General features: G+C 34.6%; 2 protein-coding genes across 3 annotated transcripts in view; both read right to left on the bottom strand.

Moving 5' to 3' along the window:
* Positions 1 to 14,723, bottom strand: part of LOC137401977 (latrophilin receptor-like protein A) — a 29,440-nt gene extending 14,717 nt beyond the window's left edge. For both annotated transcript variants that reach the window (XM_068088446.1, XM_068088447.1), the window contains exons 1-5: positions 14,567 to 14,723; positions 13,031 to 13,138; positions 8,361 to 8,417; positions 7,769 to 7,838; positions 4,269 to 4,356 (exon numbers count right to left, since the gene is read on the bottom strand). In XM_068088446.1, coding sequence (XP_067944547.1) covers positions 4,269 to 4,356; positions 7,769 to 7,838; positions 8,361 to 8,417; positions 13,031 to 13,138; positions 14,567 to 14,635 — 392 coding nt within the window. In that variant the 5' untranslated portion in view covers positions 14,636 to 14,723. The remainder of the gene's footprint in view (positions 1 to 4,268; positions 4,357 to 7,768; positions 7,839 to 8,360; positions 8,418 to 13,030; positions 13,139 to 14,566) is intronic.
* Positions 1 to 22,688, bottom strand: part of LOC137401410 (uncharacterized) — a 388,865-nt gene that overhangs the window by 261,591 nt on the left and 104,586 nt on the right. The window lies entirely within an intron of this gene.

Raw genomic sequence — 22,688 nt, 5'->3', positions numbered from 1 at the left:
CGTGAGGCAAGGATTGCTGGAAACGGACAGAGACTGTATGACGAATGCCCTTGGCAGAAGGTAGCAGTAGACTTGGTGTGGCCACTGCTAATGACACAAAAGGACAATAAGTAGATATTGATGCTAACTGACCACATAAGACTATGGCAAAATGCTTTGGCCTTTTCGAAAGCTACGGCACCTATGGTAGCCAATGCCTTGAAAAAAAAGAGTTTTCTGGTAGACGGGTTTGCCAGAACAGATTCACACAAATAAAAAAGAGCAGTTTGAGACTCAACTAATGATCGAGTTGTGTTAACTATGGCATGTGAAAAGTCACACACTACTCCATACTATCCTCAGGACAATGAAATAGTGGTGCGCAATAACTGACAACGGGGCGACTCACTAAGAGCACTTCTACTAACTAGAGACCAAAAAGAATGAGACATGTTGCTTATTCAGTAGTGTAGGCATACAGATAAACAACAAACATGCTAATGCTTGGAAAAGAACTGCGCCTGCTAGACCAGCTGAAGTACCATCTTCTACCCACAGAGACACAAACAACATATAAGTAATGGTAAAGCTACTCCAAAGGCTGGAAGAGGTACATGCAACACTCAGACATATGCAGATAGCGATAAAACAAGAAGAGAGAAAAGAACCACTCCTCCCTGCCTCTAGAGACTGGGTATGGATGGTTGATAAGTGGCGGAAAAAAAGTGGCCATCCAAAGCTACAGGCTAGGTTTTTGGAACTATACCATTTTATAAAAAGGAGGCTCAACCACACATACCAAATGAAACAACAAGAAAAGTCATTAATTCAAAGCGAAGGCTGGCTCAAGCCTTATAACATATGTCTGGAACACTTGAGGCAAACTAGTTACTATGTTGCCGCACAGAGGTCTCAACATAAAAGAGGCAAAAAACCAAAAAAAGGAAAGACAGTGCCCTGGTAAAAGGACAAATAAAGTTACCCTGTTGTATACTGGATGCCACAAGGACTGGAGAGCTGAGACGAAAAAGCAAAGCGCTAATCTTGGCATTTCAGAACAACCAGCTCAGCCCTAGGGTTTTGAAAACCAGCCTCAAAGATTGCTAGGCAGAATCCTCAATTGGCTTGGATAAAAAGAAGTATTAGTATAGAAAATGGGTGTGTCTTAACACGAGGATAGCCAATCCAATAATATTCTGTTGGAAGGATATTGAGGCAGAAGAAAAGCGCCAAGTTCAAAACTTAGCTGTGGAAAGGCTATTTCCACTTTAAAACGCTGATGAGTGACTACAGCTTGAAGCTTACATTGATAGCATTTCACTGAGCTCGCCATCGCGTCCTTGCAAAGTAAGCTTAGTGATTCTTTAGAAGAGATGTTGAGCCAGCTGAGGACTTTGGAGACAGGCAAATATTTAAAGGGCCTTCTAGACTCAGATGAAGAACTTGTGGTCATATGTCTGAGTGGCCAGCCTGAGTCTGCCGGGCAGCAGACCCCAAAGAAGCAGTGGAATTCTCCACTGAGAAAGATGAAGGAGTTGGGGAGCGTTTTGGCCAGGCTGCCTTTGTGAATAACTCTGTTTCTAGTGGCAGAGAGACTGGTGTTGAGCCACACCAGGTTGGGGCTTAGACCTCTACTACCAGCTGACCTAGACTAGCTGATATAGTACCCTACAAAGACAAAGAACTAGAAAAAACCCCTAGCCAGTCAGATTTGGATAAACTTATGTCACTCGAGATTGATGAAAACCTCGAATAGAGGGGCTATAAAAGGCCGAGCTCACCGCGACGACTTGTGTCTCTCAGATAATGGAAACCGAGTCTGCAGAAGAGTTGGTCTTTAACACTTTCCCGCTGTCACTGCGACTCTAATGCTGGTGATAGAAAAGGAGAATGACCAGCCTATCAAGAAAACTTTGGTAAAGACCAAAAAATTCATTATGCAAGAAACTTGAATTGATGGCAAGGAGGCTTTACAGAAGCAGACTAACCAGACTCCTGCGAGTTATGCAGCTACTCTATGAGCGTTAGGAGGAGCGTTTGTTCTTTAAAACTTTGCCATTTGTGTGTGTCCTTGCCAGTGGCAGCATGTATTCCTTGACTATGTAAAATCACACCAAGAGGCACAGAGGTGGCAAATTCAAAGACTTTGTCTATCGCATGAGCTAAGTGGTACACCTCCCTGAAAATTAAAGAATAGCCACATGTACTTTCCATAAAACTGTGTGCCCTACCCTGACTACATCCCACCAGCTATTGAAAAGAGCGGTGAACAAGCAAGTCAGAGTGAACAAGCACTAAACCAAGGAGAGCCATAGGGGGATGCTGGCTGAGTAACCGAAGCTAGCTCTGACTCAACAACTTGGAGCTGCTTTCTGCTTTGCACAGCGCCCTGGTACCGTCGACTGATTGACTCACTGGCAAAAGAACCAGCTGCTCCAGCCTCCCTGCAACTATGACCCATCAGGACAGACTGACAAAGCAACTGATCTGCAATACAGGCATATCGGGATATGAGCCTGCAGATCAGTTGCTCCAAGACTGCCATAAGACGAAAAGAAAGCTTCATTTGAATAGTTCCCACTGGCAAGAAATGCTCTAGTGAAAAGCAGGTTTTATTCGGGCCAAGAAGCCCAATGACTCGTGAGTTCACAAAGTATGAGCTAGAGGCCCCCAAGGCCTCTACTGTGGGAAGGGGGAAAGAGAGAGTGTTGTGGTAAGAGATGCTAAGGCCAAGAGCCAAAGCACCTATGTAGTCAAGCTAGCGAGCTGAGCTTAGGAGACTTGCTTGGCCCCTCTGATATGGGAGAGAACAACTGAGACTAAAGAAGAAACCAAGCCGACCCCTGATTCAGCTGAATGTGCAATGCAAGATACGGCGACCAGGTCAACCACCGCGTCCGCGGCAGAGTTCTGGCCTACTAATGAGTCGGCCTTTGCAACCAAGGGGTGCAGCTTACCTAAATGCTACGTATAAAAGGAACCTAGATAAGCATTTTCAAGCAAAGTACTTGAACATCTCATATCATCAGTTGATTGATGCATACTCTAAACTGTTGCATTATATATATTTTGAAAAAAAGTATATTCATTTCCTCTTGTACTCAAGTGTCTTGGTTGCTTGTGGAGGAAAGAGAAAGGTTCTGACACACCATTTACACATAATACTGTTTGTTACTAGCCGGTTAACAGCAAACTGTTAAGTAGGGTATTTTATAGCGGCACACAAATATAGTTAGAAAAAGTTGCAGTGTTATATATATTTATAACAAAAATATGCTAAGGTTTAAAATTTACAAAGCTAGAATTTATGCGATGTTTATTGAATAGACCGTTACAATGATAACAGTACTTTATCATCTGTTACTGATGTTACAAATAACACAAAACCAACAATTATTAACTTTTTAGTTCGAAAGTTGAAACCACATATATATTTGTGCTGCGTGGTGGCAAATAACATGTAATATATATGAATCATTTGAGATAACGTTGTGAGGAATTCATTTTCTTATTGAACAACTGTTAGCGCTTGTTTGGTTTGAATAATTTTGACACCTGTATTTATAATAATATATACTAATATATTTTAGAAGTATACATCAGTCAGTTTACATTACGTAAAACTGTAGTTTCTAATGCGCACTTTGATAACAAGTCAGTTGTAGGTATGCTGTATTAGAGTTTTTGTTGTTACAGCTCATAAAGTTTACAGCGTCAACTGTAGAGTTCATTCAGCTGCTCTATTCAAACTTTTATCATTACTATTTTTAGCATCAGTTAAGAGAACAATTACCTAAATCCTGACACTCTTACAATATTAATATACAAACAATTTAGAAAATTTTGAACTTCTACAAAAAACTAATTTTGCTCACGCATTTCTGTGAAATGAATTTGTTGCTGCAAACTTACATTTAATATTTTTTGATCAGCTGTGAATAGATTTTTGCGCTGAACATAAATAAAAAATGAAAGATAGTTTTTAAATAATTTTTTTAAAAACCAAAAAAAGCCAGCTCATACAACCTTTTAAATATTTTTTCTTCCTATCTTTAAAACTAGTGGTTTTTAGTGTTAACATGTGAAACTTCCACAGGCAGAAAATAATGCTGGATATTTTCTAGCTGATTCTATAGACATTACATCTCATGATGACTGATAATTTATCTACCCTGCTTACGAGCAGACTCTTTACCTAAAAAATCTCTAATTTGGTTCAAATTAATGAATTATATTTTATTTTCAAATACAACAATGACAACTAAAAGTACTCCACAGTTTAATCTTACCATTCGTAATTAGATGTGTCTCTTTCTTTGAAGATTAATATCCAGAGAAATATGGTAAAGTTGAGACACCACATAAACTCAGCAAAATCTACAAAAAACATTTACGAGTAAACCAAATGAGTATATAATATATTATACTATATATAATTATATATAATGTTATATATTATTATAAAATATATAAAATTATATAACAATAGAATATAAAGAATGCTAACCAGAGAGTTTATATTTTTTACAATATCTATAAATATAAATTTCTCAAAATCTGTCTGAGTGTGTGTGTTTGTCCAGCTATAGCTATTACAATCTTAGAATAAAAAATCCATATCACCAAAGATTTAATCTCGGACCCTCCCATTCGTAAGTCCAATGCCTTGCCAATTAAGCCACACAAGCTTGATGGATTCATCAGGCAATATATGTCATTATATTGGTGCAAATACGCTACCGCTCTTTGTTACAGCGCAATGTGATGGCGCAACGTCATGGAGAGCGGTAGCGTAATTTTAGGCATGCTCAATCATGAGATCAAGTAGTTAGCTCTTATTAGTAAGCTTACTCAAGTTAGCCATTAGCAATGTGCCAGGCTAATAGCAAGTAGCAGGTAACTCAACTATCTATCAATATAAGCTGATTTTTAATAACCGTGCCACGCCGGGCATTCCGATATTGTAAAGCGATTCTTGGCAGTTATATGACATACGTATTTATAAAAAGTAGCTAGGTGAGTCGTGTAGCTAGTAGTGTGTAGTCTAATGGCTTAGCACGCCTGTCTGTGTACCTGAGGTTCTGAGTTCAAATGTTTTTTATTATTGTTATCGGTTTCTTTTTTTTTTTTTCTTTTTTCTGTTTTCATTGCTGAAACCTGATTGCCATAACTAGTCATCCGGCAGACAGACCAAGAGATCAATTACAATCACTGAGATTTATATATAAATATATATATATATATAAATATATATATATAAATATATATATATAAATATATATATATATAAATTGTTGTCTCACCCCGGTTAACCCGTATGGGTGGTAGTTTCTGCTCTGACTCGGGTCTCCTACAAGAGACCTGGGAGTTTGAGCACTCGCCTCAAGATCTTAGCTGTTCCCAATAGCGCACTTTTCTGCAACTCACCTGAGTTGATTGCTGTTGGTATTTGGGCAAGCCACATTTTATGTGCCGGTGTTATTGCGCCCAGTGCCCCAATGACTACTGGGATTACGGTTGTTCTTAAGGTTCTTATATATATATATATATATATATATATATATATATATAGATATATACATATATATATATGTATATACAGTGAAACATGGATAACTCGCCCTCGGATATAGCGAACACATGGTTAACTCAACTGGATTTGCTTGGTCCGTTCCCACGCAATGATAAATGGCTCTATATAGCTCGAACTCAACACTGTTAATTCGAACTGTTTTTTGCCCAACGGCTACAGTTGCTATCGCTTTAGAAAATCACTTTATTCCAAGCCATAGAGGTAAACCTCAACTTTTCGTAATTCATAAGAGTCGTTACTACCTCCATCGGCAAAATATTTTTGTCAACGACTGTTCTAAAGGTTTGGTGAAATTTGATTTATACTGTTATACGATGAATAGCATGGGCTAGCCGGGTCACGGGCGCAAGGATTTTCGCCACGCACGTACAAAACAAAAACAGCATGTTGTTTTTGTTTTGTATTTGCTTGGCGAAAATCCTTGAGTGCGTGACCCGGCTAGCCCGTGATGAATAGTTTTCCGACATTGATTCCGTGTTGAATCAACGTCGGAATGTTGAATGTTTAAAACATTTTAAAATTTGTGGTAATTAAACGTATACGTTGTCTTAGCTAAAAAAAACTATTCATCGTTTGACCTAAACACAGAATACGTGTGTACATTCAATAAGTATCCATTCAAAAAGCGTGAGTGATATACAAGGTACCGTAAAACTTCGTAAAACTTTTAATTGAACTGCCTCGGAGTGTTGCTCTTAACGAATGCCAGGTAAAGTAAGTTAATCTTTGCATAAACTTCAAGAAAAATCAGCAAAATTGATCGTGGGTAAAACGCTCAAAAGAAAAAGATGTCTTTTCTTTTGAGCATTTCAGCAACGATCAAGTTTTGCCAATGTCAATCTAAAAAACGTCCTGGCAATAACATCACCTCAAACAACAAACCAATCTGAAGTGATAGAAAAATCTCTATACTTTTTGATAAAAATGTTTTAAACTTTACATTAGAAGCATTTAATTTGAAACAAGCCATTTGTGCTTTTGATTTATATTATAGTTTGTATATGTTCATGTATCTGCTAATAAATAAGTAAATACATGGACTTGTGACAGTGCTCTGATAACTTGAACACTCTGATAATTCGAACACTTTTGCTCGGTCCCTTGAAGTTTGAGTTATCTGAGTTTCACTGTATATATATACCAGGTTTCATGACTTCCTGCCATGAAACCTGGTTGTTTCATGGCAGGAAGTCAACTCTCATTGGTAATGGGATTTGTGTCTCTTGCCTAAGCTCTGAGCTGCACTGATGAGGCTTCAATAGCCGAAACAGTACTGTCTGTAGCATGAGTATATATATATATATATATATATATATATATATATATATATATATATATATATATATATATATATATATATATAGGCCTACATATATATATATATATAGGCCTATATATATATATATATATATATATATATATATATATTTATATATATGTAGAACAGGGCTACATTTGTGAATTACAGATAAAAGTGAAAGTATGTTATCTAACAAGGAAATATTTGGAAACATTTAAAAGTGAATAAGGAATTCAGTGCTTCACTCATTAGGTAATAGTAACACATAATGATGAACACAAATTGAAAATCAGTGCTTGTCTAAATTTAACATATAGACAAATGTGAACAAACAAATACACGTATGGATCATTTGAAACAGGTTAGTATGCAGACAAAACAGAGGCTAGATTTAAAAATATAATAAGTCAAAGGTTGAAGTTCATATTTTATCCAGCGTATATTTATGTATAGTCGTGTAAGCTACTAATCTTAGTTTTTTAAAGCGATTTTCAAACATCTTTTAAACATACATGTAAGTTTTCTGTGGTGAATAATCAATTGAACTAAACCTTATTGCGTTCTATTCAGCTAAGATACCAGACTAACAATGAAACATTCACCAAATTATTTATTATCAGAACTCAAACTTTTTCGAAACCATAAAATAAAATCAATTTTATAAACACATCTACTTTGAAAAATTTATCTGATAAATAGTCTAACTAACCCAATAATAAAATACGGCCAAAACCTTTGCCTCAATTAATTTATTACACCGCTATAAAAACCTATTCATAATAAACAACACAGCAAACATTACAAATGGTGTTTAAAAATAATGTCGGTATCCAGGATACGTCAATCCACATCATGGTAATTATGAAAAATGTTAGAATTATGGAGAGTTTACTTACCAAAAATTTGGATGAAAAATGCCTGCAAAATACAGAAAGTTTCGCCTTCTTTTTCTGGCTTTCCATCCCTCTGCAAAACACAAGAAATTGTACAAACTGTTCCTCTACATAATATATTTGTTCTCTGTTTTACAGACTGGCGCACTAATCGCTACGCTACTCGGGAGCCTCACTTAATCATGTAGTGAAGCAGCCAATTATGTACATACTTATTATTCATGACTAGCTTTCACGGTGCATGGGACTGCCAAGGATATCAGTTTACTATGAAAAGAGTCGTGTTGATCTGTCGGTCTGCCCGAAGCCAATACTGCAAGTTGAAAAAAGATTGTTTTATACAAGATTCTAACTCTCAACAGCCACCTCTCAAAACAGACACACTAAGACCTGCATCAATCAGCCATATTCATACGGATTGGCTTACAAAGACTATTGCAATTATAGTGAAGAATATGGTAAAGATCAAATGAGCGATTAGTGCTTAACAGCTGTAGACAAATAATATGGTCAACATTATTAATTTTTAAATGTTTTTGTAATTTGATAAAGATTAGAAAAGTTTACACGATTATGAAAATAGAAGAACACTTACAGATATTGTGGCAATAGCTGAGATCAGACTGGAAACCACCAGATGGCAGATGATTCGCTACAAATAAAATTCTTTCCTTAGCAGTATATGACTGTAAATATTGGAATACTTTAATCAAGTGACCTGCAAAGAGAGGTTAGTGACATTATCACTACGACTACTAGTAATGAAACTACTAGTAATGAAACTACTAGTAATGAAACTACTAATAATGAAACTACTAGTAATGAAACTACTAGTAATGAAACTACTAGTAATGAAACTACTAATAATGAAACTACTAGTAATGAAACTACTAGTGATGAAACTACTAGTAATGAAACTACTAGTAATGAAACTACTAGTGATGAAACTACTAGAAATAAAACCACTAGTAATGAGAATACTAGTAACGAAACTACTAGTAATGAAACTACTAATAATGAAACTACTAGCAATGAAACTACTAGTAATGAAACTACTAGTAATGAAACTACTAATAATGAAACTACTAGTAATGGAACTACTAGTAATGAAACTACTTATAATGGAACTACTAGTAATGAAACTACTAGTAATGAAACTACTAATAATGAAACTACTAGTAATGAAACTACTAGTGATGAAACTACTAGTAATGAAACTACTAGTAATGGAACTACTAGTAATGAAACTACTTATAATGAAACTACTAGTAATGAAACTACTAGTAATGAAACTACTAATAATGAAACTACTAGTAATGAAACTACTAGTGATGAAACTACTAGTAATGAAACTACTAGTAATGAAACTACTAGTGATGAAACTACTAGAAATAAAACCACTAGTAATGAGAATACTAGTAACGAAACTACTAGTAATGAAACTACTAATAATGAAACTACTAGCAATGAAACTACTAGTAATGAAACTACTAGTAATGAAACTACTAGTAATGAAACTACTAGTAATGAAAATACTAGTAATGAAACTACTAGTAATGAAACTACTAGTAATGAAACTACTAGAAATAAAACTACTAGTAATGAGAATACTAGTAATGAAACTACTAATAATGAAACTACTAGTAATGGAACTACTAGTAATGAAACTACTAGTAATGAAACTACTAATAATGAAACTACTAGTAATGAAACTACTAGTGATGAAACTACTAGTAATGAAACTACTAGTAATGAAACTACTAGTAATGAAACTACTAGAAATAAAACTACTAGTAATGAGAATACTAGTAATGAAACTACTAGTAATGTAACTACTAATAATGAAACTACTAGTAATGAAACTACTAGTAACGAAACTACTAGTAATGAAACTACTAGTAATGAAACTACTAGTAATGAAACTACTAGAAATAAAACTACTAGTAATGAGAATACTAGTAATGAAACTACTAGTAATGTAACTACTAGTAATGAAAATACTAGTAATGAAACTACTAGTAATGAAACTACTAGTAATGAAACTACTAGAAATAAAACTACTAGTAATGAGAATACTAGTAATGAAACTACTAATAATGAAACTACTAGTAATGGAACTACTAGTAATGAAACTACTAGTAATGAAACTACTAATAATGAAACTACTAGTAATGAAACTACTAGTGATGAAACTACTAGTAATGAAACTACTAGTAATGAAACTACTAGAAATAAAACTACTAGTAATGAGAATACTAGTAATGAAACTACTAGTAATGTAACTACTAATAATGAAACTACTAGTAATGAAACTACTAGTAACGAAACTACTAGTAATGAAACTACTAATAATGAAACTACTAGTAATGAAACTACTAGTAATGAAACTACTAGTAATGAAACTACTAGAAATAAAACTACTAGTAATGAGAATACTAGTAACGAAACTACTAGTAATGAAACTACTAATAATGAAACTACTAGTAATGAAACTACTAGTAATGAAACTACTAGTAATGAAACTACTAGAAATAAAACTACTAATAATGAAACTACTAGTAATGAAACTACTAGTAACGAAACTACTAGTAATGAAACTACTAATAATGAAACTACTAGTAATGAAACTACTAGTAATGAAAATACTAGTAATGAAACTACTAGTAATGAAACTACTAGTAATGAAAATACTAGTAATGAAACTACTAGTAATGAAACTACTAGTAATGAGACTACTAGCAATGAAACTACTAGTAATGAAAATACTAGTAATGAAACTACTAGTAATGAAACTACTAGTAATGAAAATACTAGTAATGAAACTACTAGTAATGAAACTACTAGTAATGAAACTACTAGTAATGTAACTACTAGTAATGAAAATACTAGTAATGAAACTACTAGTAATGAAACTACTAATAATGAAACTACTAGTAATGAAACTACTAGTAATGAAACTACTAGTAATGAAACTACTAGTAATGAAACTACTAGTAATGAAAATACTAGTAATGAAACTACTAATAATGAAACTACTAGTAATGAAAATACTAGCAATGTAACTACTAGTAATGAAACTATATAGAGACAAAACTAAATTGCTATTTCAGTTTGGTACCTAATAGGCTCATTCATACCTTTTGTTATTAAGAGAGATAATTATGATTAAGCTAGACAAGCTATAACAATGATTAAAGCTTTAAACCGACAGGCTGAAAAACTCAATAAAAGAATAAATTTTAAAACAAAGTTTATAATGCTCAAAAAAGGATCATTTTTTATTAGTAACATCAATGTTTTGCTAACATAACAAGCGAAATTGGCATATTCTACAGATTAGCTTCAGACATTTTAGGCATCATCAAATCAAGCCATTTGCAACCAGCATTCCAATAAAATACTATCTGGTAAAAAAACTTCCAACATTGTTGTGGTCAGCTCATAAATATTGATGCAAGCTATCAGTTGAATAAATTTTCTTGAAGTAGCCATAAATCAACCACTTCTAAGCTCTACCACCTGTAGCTATGTTAAGGAGGTATTTTTTATGGATGGGTGACAGTAATCAAGAAATATCTACTACAGTTCACTTTGGTACGCAAGCAAAGACTAAGTTCTCATTATAGCTTGCTACTTTAAAGCCTAGATATCTTTGATATATAGAAATGAGTTAGTTTGAAAAGGCTATAATTGACTTAGCAAAGAGGGCAAAGAACATGGCTGAATGAGATTATACAGCTACACACTGACTAGAGAATCTTATTTTATCAGTTTTTTGAAAAGCTCTCATTAAAAAGTACCAAAAATGCCTAACCATTTAGGAAAATTTTACCTCAATTAATAAGTTCAATATGGATTTTGTGAAAAGAATTGATCTAGTTCTAAAAGTAGTTTAGACACTCATGCTATCAATATATTGATCGTTATCAATCTATTGGTCGTCAGAAATCTATTAATTGGTATCTACACTGCTGTGTGAGGATTTATTGCCTTAGTTAAGTAACATTACACAAAAAACAAATCATTGAATTACAATCTTGTTACGACTTTGTGTGAGAGTATCAAATGCTCAAAACAGAACCCAAAAATACATTCTTGTAATAATGAAACATTAAAAATTACAACATGCACAGATTATTAGCAATACATCTACTTACCCGCTTCATAAACTGTACTAATATTCTGTTGATGCCAAACACAGCCTTTGTACTATTGTAGATAAGATTAACCTTTGAGAACAACTATCCATCAAAAGTACATAGTTCAACGGTAAATATATTAAAAAAAATACCAATAAACTTCAATCTTTACAGCTTGCTCTTGTGCTTGAAAAAGTATTAGTACTTTTTCAGACTGATTAGATACCAGTTCACAGAAACGTTATCTTTGAAATTTTTATGAATGCAAACATCTGGATAACTAAGTACAATTGGGTTTATCGCAACAAACTGCTGAGAAACTGATGTTGTACGAGGCATCAAGTGAGCCTCAAACATTCTCTAACATTGACCTTCTACGCTTCTGTATTGCATATATTTAATTAATAAACACTAGGTATGTTGACACTGACATCATGTACAACTCTTAGAGTATGACATACAGGTTTTTAGGATGATTGAAGTAAATAGGTACCATCATATCAACTTTAATAAGTACACGTAACCCTGGTAATCAAACATATGAACTACATATTGGAGGTGTTCAATGTTTGTTTGTTATTCTTTACTATTAAAATAGAGAACAGTCATGGCTTAATGCTTTAGGAGTCCTGACCTGCAGACAACAGGTTGAGTTCATTTCCAAATAGGCCACCAGTGGTAACAGGAATAACATTTAACATTGAATTGCTCTGCAATTTGGCATGTATTTAGGCATCAAGGTTTTCATGCCACTCGACTCAGGCATGTCTAGCTAAATCCTAAAGCAATTGTATGTGTAACAATGGCTCTATGAAACTCGCTCACAACGTCTGCTTGCAGTAAGCAGATATCGTACTCCATCTTCGAGGGGTTGCTTACATACCATTAAAATAACTTGTTCACCTGCTCATAATTGACTCACAGACACTTAGTGGTGTCAGCAGCACCTTATTATTCATTACTTCAACTATAATACATCTGTTTTCTAAATTGTTTTTGGACACATAAATGTTTATAGCGATACCCTCCAAAACTCCTAATCGATTAGTGCTATTTCAACAGAAAAAGATTAGATTTATCTGCTCAATGTATGATAGACTCTATAATAAAACTGTCTTTTCTTTACCTCTATGAAAAGCTTGTATTTCCCAAGTAGAATGATGCAAATAACAGTGACAATAGTGACAATAATCGTCAATCCCATAATTCCCTCTTTGATTTGTCGGATAGTGTCCTAAAAACAACAACGAATATGCAATAATCATATAAAGCGCTTTGGTAGCGCCTCGGCAGAAACTGTTTCATTTGATCTATATTTGGCCCCATTACATACGATCAAAAAATTGTGAGAAGCAAGTCTGTTTAAAATACAGGGGATAATAATGTTTCACCTTCCTCCGCAAAGTTCCTTGTAGTTAGACATCAAATACATTCATCATTACAATGCTTAGGAAGTATATCTATTACTCACTTAATGACATCAATCTGTTTCTATGGTTACCATTCCTTGCCGTCGAATTGCACGACTGTTTGTTTTTTTATGGAATGTTTTAACTTCAATAAGTTCAGATGCTATAGTTTGGTTTATTACAATAATTAAAAACTTACGTTAACTCAGAAAATGCTGAAGATGCAATCATTAATAACTAGTAGATAGAACTGTTTTACTTGACTTTCTGGCAGTTGTATAATACTTGTGTACCAAGACATGGAAAGTCTTTACTTCAACATGTCTTGTGTTTTCAACCATCTCTTTTGAAGAACAAATGACAGAACCATAAGACTTTCAGCTTCTATAGCCATAAACAAGTGTGAAAAAATTGTATTTGTACGGGTTACAAGGAAGGTACAAAGAGTAGGTAATAGTTTAGGCTAAAATAGTTTGATAATCCAAGTACAACTTTGTTGTAACCCTGTAGTTTACTACAGTTGAATATACATTCAACTGTAGTATACTACAGTTGAATATACATTCAACTGTAGTATACTACAGTTGAATGTATATCCAACTGTTGTATACTACATTTGAATGTATATTCAACTGTAGTCCACTACATTTGAATGTATATCCAACTGTTGTATACTACATTTGAATGTCTATTCAATTTTTGTATACTACATTTGAATGTATATCCAATTGGGTTACAGTTGCATACAAATTCAACTGTCAATATTCTGTGACAGTTGAACGTATATTCAACTGTCACCCTAAGTATACCAACTCTAACTAAAATATACTCTTTATTAGTCAATAGTTTTACTTATGTTGGCTTAAGCTTGTTCCCTTATTGCTGAGTTTTGTTGTATTTAGTTAATGTCAAACTAAGACACCTTCACACGCTTCATATTCTAAAAAATATTTTTTCTATTCATGTTCTCAAGTGTTGATATGATACTGCTGCCAAGTGATTTCTATACCAAATACAGTGTAAATTGTAGTTGTCATCTCATGTGTTGCAGTGATTATAATGCTAAAGTATTTACTTCAACAACAGCAAACACAGTAAATATCAAAAAAATCACATGACGGAATATAAAAAAATATAGCAACTTGCTAAAATACTAATATAGTATGATAATGCAATAATTATACAGTTTCAAATATTAGTTTTTAATTTGTAATAAATTTATCACAAAAGTAGCAGCATTAAACTGTACTCACGCATTGCCCCTCTTCCAACCCACAGTAAGATGGTTCAGTATAGTTTGTGGTAGTCTCTATGTCTATCATCGTAAAAGCTTTAAAAAGAGCTAAGACTATCCTAACAGCAATTTAACAGGCACACAACCTCCACCAACTTGTCACTGTCTCCTCTTAATACGCCTTAATACGCTCTGAACGCCACAGTATCCTCATTTGCTTCAGGAAAAGGTAGGCCTATGTGTGATTCATCCCAGACATTTAGCTACGCATCATTAGTTGCTGTAGTACGTATATAGTTACATCACTCCTGTGTGCATTAGTATTATATTATTTGTTATATATTATGCGACAAGGTGCTGACAACTCATAAAAAGTTTGTGAAAGAGTCTTGCACTGCTCTACCTTCTTTATATGAATTCTGCTGTTTATGCAACTCATGAAAGCATACTTAGCTCTCTTGCTGTTAAATATATACCATATTTTTAGTTGTGTTCACAAAAACACAAATAGATTTAAACTAATTTTTTGGCCGTATATATTAAACCAAGTGAACGGTATTGTCTACTCAAACGCGATCCTCTTTCTAGAAACCTGGGAGTTTGATCAAACACCTCAACATGTTAGCATTCCCAATATAATGCTTTTGTGTAATTGACTAGTGTGCTGGCACAAGAGTGCTCAAATCGCAAAAGTGATGAGCTTTGCACAAATATACAAATATACATATATATATATATATAAATGTTTCCTCACTCCGGTTACCCCGTATGGGTGGTAAATTCTGCTCTAACTCGGGTCTCCTACCAGAGACCTGGGAGTTTGAGCACTCGCCTCAAGATCTTAGCTGTTCTCAATAGCGCACTTTTCTGCAACTCACCTGAGTTGATTGTTGTTGGTATTTGTGCAAGCCACATTTTATGCGCCGGTGTTATTGCGCCCAGTGCCCCAATGACTACTGGGATTACAGTTGTTCTTACATTCCAGCATTTTTCAATTTCTCCTCCAAGAGGGAGATATTTCTCTACCTTTTCTTTGCTGGCTATATTGTAGTCATTGGGTACTGCTATATCTATTATAGTAGCCCTCTTGTTCTCCTTGTCTACCACCACTATATCTGGTTGGTTTGCTAGGACATGCTTGTCAGTTTGGATGTAGAAGTCCCAGAGGATCTTAGCGCGGTCATTTTCATTGACCTTACCAGGAGCTTCCCACCAGTGTTGTGGTTTATTAAGGCCATACCCATCACATAGACTTCTATACACAATACCTGTGACATGATTATGCCGTTCAGTGTATGCGTTCCCTGCTAGCTGCCTGCATCCACTGATGATGTGTTGGATGGTCTCAGGTGCATATATATATATATATATATATATATATATATATATATATATATATATATATATATATATATATATATATGTATATTTGTGCAAAGCTCATCACCTTTGTGATTTGAGCACTCTGGTGCCAGCACATTGACTTTCTTGAAGTCTGCGAGGCAACTTAGTTGTTTCGTGGCAGGAAGTCAACTCTCATTGGTAATGGGATTTGTGTCCCTTGCCTAAGCTCTGAGCTGCACTGATGAGGCTTCAATAGCCGAAACAGTACTGTCTGTAGCATCAGTATATATATGTATATATATATATATATATATATATATATATATATATATATATTTGAAAAATTATTGCGAAAAAAGTAAACTTTTAGTATTTGCGTTACAAATTTGTTTCGTGCGAAGCACTCCTCAAACGCAATTGTACTAAAATGAAAAGCTTTACCGAATCTTTTAGTAATTTTAGTAACAGTTTGCGTTTGAGGAGTGCTTAGCACGAAACAAATTTGTAACGCAAATACTAAAAGTTTACTTTTTTCGCAATAATTTTTCAAATATTTCATACTCCACTAATAATCTTTTAGGTTTTTAGTGTAGAGTTCTCTTTTTATATGCTTTTGCACTTGCTAATAGTTAATATATATATATATATATATATATATATATATATATATATATATATATATATATATATATATATATATATGTATATATATGTATATATATACGCCCTGACCTGGCTGACTCTGCAGACATAAGCTGTATATCTTCACTTTCCACGCTATTTGCATGTTTTTTTACTTAGACACTGCCTGCAGCAAAACAACGATTATTGCGCACACTAATACATATACACTAAATATCAAAGCCATTGCTAAGATTAAAGCATCCCTATTTTGGGCCAAACAACTTGATGAGTCAACTGATGTTGCCAGTCTTTCCCAGCTATTGGTGTATGGTAGATATGTGCATGACACATTCATTGAAGAGGAGTTTCTGTTTTGTCAGCCTTTGCTTAAAACAACTTCAGCAAGAGATGTGTCGAAAATAGTTGAAAGTTGGGAGAAGTTAATAAGTGTTGGAGCACTGATGGAGCACCTGCTATGTTAGGATGTAGATCAGGCTTTGTAAAACAGATCGAGCAGAAGAAACCTAATATAGAAAAGAAGTGCATTGCTTCATTCCCCGTAAAGTATTGGCATCAGAAACTCTTCCACAAGCGTTGAAATCAAACTTGGATGTGAACATAAAAGTTGTGAATTACATCAAAGCATTAGCACTAAATGCCAGATTGTTCTCAGCGCTATGTTCTGAAAGTGATGTCGTGTTTACAACTTCGTTATTTCATACTGAAGTGAGGTGGTTGTCCAAGAGAAACATGCTAGGCAGGCTCTTTGAGCTACGTCCGAGGTTATGAAATTTCTTGAAATTAAAGGCCAGCATGAAATTTTAGCAGCCATGAAAGCTGATAACTATGTATTTGAGACTGCATACCTGGTTGATACATTTGCCGTGCTAAACAAGTTGAACTTGAAGTTACAAAGGAGCAATCATCATTTCCTTGCCTTTCATGACAGCATTGATGCTTTCAAAGCAAAGCTGGTACTGTGGCATACACAAACCTGCACTGGGAACACAGTATCTTTTCCCACACTCACTGAATTATTGGAAGACAAAACCTGCTCGAGGTAGTCTAGTGGCAACCATTATTGAACACCTGTCTGATTTCATAACAGAATTTGGATGCTACTCCCCTGAGCTACCTTCAGAAAAAAAGAAAATGCTCAACGTTACATGAAATCCATTTCATCGCACTGTTGCAGAAATTTCAGGGGAGCTACAATAAAAGTTGGTTGAGTTGGTTAAAATTTTTGCACTGAAAGACGATCTCAAATCAATGTCTATTGACTAGTTTTGGCTCTCAGCAAAAACATTTCTCCACTCATTGCTGAAAAGGCAATGCACATTCTGATGCCATTTAGCTGTACCTACCTACGCGAAGAAGGATTTTCATCAATGCTGCACCTTGAAAATGAGAAAATAAATCGATTTGACCTTGAGAGCAACTTGAAATGTGCATTATAAAAAAACAAAGCCTGATTTGTGTAAACTTGCGCAGAGGCGTCAGCAGGAATCAGCCGTCAGCGGTCTCATTAAAATTCATAATCTCACCCTACACCCGTTGAGTGTACCGGAATAACAATAATGTTGACAAGATTTATTACTATATATGCTACTCTCAGTTATTTAACAAATAAATACATTTATATATGCTGCTGACCTACATATATGTATCTGTGTAGCTCTTTCAGTAAATACAATATAGTATAAGTTCACACTTCACATTTTCCAGGGGGGAATTTGTATTTGAAAATTTTGCAAAGGGGTAAAAGCAAAGAAAAGGTTGGGAATCACTGATATAGACCATGGCTGCTGCCAATGACAAAACTATTGTTAAAGGAATCCACAAAGAAAACATGCAAATCCTAATAAGGCAGATAATGTAGTTATCTACTCTGGCATTTAAAAGCTTTAAGAATTATTTCAAATCTGTTAGACTAACTTTGGGTAAGTCAGGAAACATTTTTTTGACAGAATTTTCCTTGTTATATATTTTCGAACAGACTGGCGTGAAGGGCTAATAATAGTTGTCATAGACCATTTATTAATAGCAACATGTACTGTATTTTGTATTTCTGTAACATGTATTTTAATGCAATAAAATACTTCATACAACATCTTATTGATTGCAAACTAATTTCTTTCCATGGAATACAAAATCCTTATAATTCTTTGTGGCACATTCACTGAGCAACAAGCAAACCTAGTACTATTATATTAGTACTAGTATATCAAAAAAAGTCAGGTTACATAAAAACTGATAGTTTTTGTCTTTGAATTGCTGTCTTTGCATTACATCTGTCTGCTGTAAAGATGTAACAAATGGTTTGTAGTTTCATAATAACCAGGTTGAAACATGATTTACTAAAAGTGTAATTGCTAATAGACAGAGTCATATCTAATGAATACTTATCTTACTCTCCGTTACTCATTTAAGTCACTGTAGATTTAGTTTAGTGGCTTCATGTGTTCATGAAGCTGATTTGGTTAAAAACTGTCCGGTTTTTTCCCTCTAAATACTGTGTAAACGTATAAGTACTCGATTGATTGCCAATATTGATCCCTTATGAACAATATGCACAACTACCGACATCATTTTTAGAAACATATTTTTTTCTGAGTGTTTTAACTGTGATCAAGTGTTGTCAATGCTAATCTTGAAACATTCTGTCGCTCAACTCAACTCAAAAACCAAAAACAATTGCAAATGAAAGAAGAATGCTAGTATCTATATATATATTTCTCAAAGTCTGTATATCTGTCTGTTGGAAATCCGGCTATAGCTATTATTAGAACAGCTGAGCTGGACAGCAATACAGACTCAATGTCATGGCTTACTGTCATTGAAAGCCTAACCTTATTAACTAGCTTAGTGGAGTTTTCCATTGGCAGTATGCCAGGCTACTAGCTTGAAAGGTACAGTTGTTTGACAAAGTTCTAAAACCTTTACAGTTGTTTTTATTTTTTTCCTAATTTATTTCAACTAAACGAGACACTTCTCTCATGATATGCACTTTGAAAGTTAGAATGACAAATGTTGTTATATGTTAAATACAAATCACTTTTCTGTCCGAAGACTCTTCGATTACACGGGCAATGCCGGGTGGCACAGCTAGTTTTCTAATATGTGTAAGTTTATCTTTAAGTAATTGGTGGTTTATTAGTAGTAAGTTATTTGTATGACCATCAAGAGCCGTTACAAAGAATGCATTCCACAAAAGGCTTCATAACAAGAGCCAGCTAACACGCCATTGTTAAATACTGAAGAAAGCTGGTATTTGTAAATGATGTCAAAAGGATTATCATTGGAACAACGCATCACTTGAATCTTCAATGTGTGCTCCTTGCATACGCCATGAGCAATGTAAGCATCAACACTGGCTGTCACTCCCACTTGAGTTGGCATCGGTGCATTTGTCCAGATAGGATGGTCGGCACCACAGCTATAGTCTTTTGGGCACTGATCTAACATCTTATTCCCTAAAAAACTGTGAGCTATGATTCATCTCAACAGTTTCACCGCACTCCCTATGCTTCAGAGGGTTGGTAAGTGCTCTGGGAACTAGAAAGCCTACTGAGGGAGCCTTATCTATTCGCTTGTCAACATGAGCAATGGTTAAACGAAGCAAGTGTGCAATGATCAAGGTAGGTAGCAGCTTGATATGAAAGTGAATAGTAACTTTTAGTTTGTCGCAGGCTGCTAGCAAGACTAAGTAATGCTAGCTCTCTAGCTAGACAGTACTAACCTGACTGCTAGCAAGTCTAAAGAAGGCTAGCTCTTTGATTGACAGCAACCAACTTGATTGCTAGCAAATCTAACGAAGGCTAGCTTTTTTATTGCCAACTACCAACATGACTGTTAGCAAGCCCAAGGAAGGCTAGCTCTGTAGCCAGACAGCTCCCAACTCAGCTGTTAGGAAAGCCAAGAAAAGCCAGCTCTCTAACACCACAGCTAGCACCTTGATTGCTTATGAGGCAAGGAAAAGCCAGGTTAGTGGAAAGTCAGATAACAAATTGACTGTTAGCAGGACTAAGGAAGGCTAGATCTCTAGCTAGACAGCTACCATCGTGACTGTTAGAAAAGCCAAACAAGGCTAGCTTTTTACATAGCTAAACAGCTACCAACTTAACTAGTATTTTGTTAAAACATCAGCACAGACTTGTGAGTTAAGTCGCTACACACTTCTCTAAAATGCCAACTCTTGCAAGAACAGCAAGTTTTAAGCAAGATACCACATTATCACTTCTCAAAGACTACATTATGGAGTGCCTTAGAATTTGCTAGGAAAAACAAGGTAGATGGTGAGGCGTTGAAACAAATTTTTCACTGGGAAGTGCTATGATTACAGTTACTAGTGAAAGCAATAATAAATTCCTGTGTAGTGCTAACTTACCACAAATACTATCTGTTGGTATGCCATTAAGTAACAGGCAGCCAATTTTCCTCTGTTATTGAAATACAAAGAGTAGTACAACATATCTACAGTACATGCGCTAGAGTTGTACAAAATCAAGTTAGAATCTTTAGTTAAAAGGCGGTACAGGTCATGGTCTACTTACGCGGTGGGATGTTTTGACCGACAGGACATAAATAGAACGTTAAATATAATATAATTTTTATTGCCATTTTAAATATTTTCTTTGCTGTAAAGTATTAATAATATATAGTGTACATAAATTTGTGATATTGATATTTTTTTATAATTTTTTGGCCATTTCACTTTGTGTTTTTTAATATTTTTATACCATAATTATATGAGATTTTCTTTAAGAAACGCAGCCGAAGTTTACCTTCATTCGGCAAATGGTACGTACGTATAATGAATAAATTTGATCATTTCTCAACTATTTTGTGTTATAAGCTTCAATAATGTAATCAAATTTTTCTTTAGAATTGCATGTAAACTGTTCCACTACTCATTGATTTGTTTAGGTTCCTATCAACAATATTCCTGCCTAATCTGCGTATCGGTTTTTAAAATATTCTATAGTTAACGTAAAATAATTGTAAAATTTGCATATGATTTGTTTACAAACGATTTAAAATCTATTAAAATGCAATACACTATGACTTTACGGCCTTTACTAAAACATTTCCCTAATACTCACCTGCATCTCTTGTGAATCTGAACCATTGCAAGCTTTCTCTGAGATCACACGCTTTGCCAGCAAACGATTTGGGGCCGCCTGGGTGAATGTTAGAGCCTTCATGGTCTGCTCTCCATGACTGCGTCAAATTAGTTGCTGCCTGACACTCGATTGGTTGTCCTCGCTGACTCGGTGTAACCGAGTTTAAAGAAGTGGGAAGTCTGGTCACAATTTCCTGAGTTGTAACCGCAGAAGAATAAGTTGTACCCTTTTCAAACCTGCATTGTATGAGCCTCTGAAGGAGCCCTTCATAAAATATCTTTTTGAACTCAATGTCAGCTGGTAGATCGAAAGACCTTTGCAGATTCGTGTTACACTCTTTGTCTAATGAGTCTAATATTATCTTGATTTTCTTTTCATAAAGAAATTGCTCGTACTTCAGAGACAAATTATCACTTACAGTTGAATGACTCAGCTGAATTGAGAAAATAGACGCTAACAAAACAAGTAAGAACATCATGCTTGATGTCTATGGTGTCTATGGTGAAGCTATGCAAATCACCATGTAAAATAGGGTGCCATTGAGGTTTGTGAGAATAACCATATGGTAATGCTACAAGGGATGTTTGTGTACTTGGTATTCAGAATGTCTCTGAAATATTTGCTTTAATTTGATTATCATAAAGTGATAGCAACATGGTAATAGTAAGTCGTGTTTTTAGTAGCCAAAACTTACATACAAAATGTACAAAACACATAACATCTATACTAACTGGTGTCTACTATTGCTAGATATCTAAATGGTAGCTACCACATTTTATTAAGAAACTCCTCCAAATTAATTCAAGTTTTATAACTTTATGCATTTTACAAAAAATACTTACGTGTAAGAATTTCTTTTGTAAATTGGAATATATGAATTTATTGCAACATAGAATACAGAAACTTATTGTACGTAGAAATATAAGATAAGTTTTTGTCAAGTGGTTGAGCACAAAGCCAATTATGTACTGATAGTGTAAGGCAGGAGTGTCAAGCTCCTTTTCACCGAGGGCCACATCAGCGTAATGGCTGTCCTCAAAGGGCCAGATG

This window comes from Watersipora subatra, chromosome 8 (assembly GCF_963576615.1).
Source record: "Watersipora subatra chromosome 8, tzWatSuba1.1, whole genome shotgun sequence".
NCBI classification, from domain to species: domain Eukaryota; kingdom Metazoa; phylum Bryozoa; class Gymnolaemata; order Cheilostomatida; family Watersiporidae; genus Watersipora; species Watersipora subatra.
This window is presented reverse-complemented; position numbering and strand designations above follow the sequence as displayed.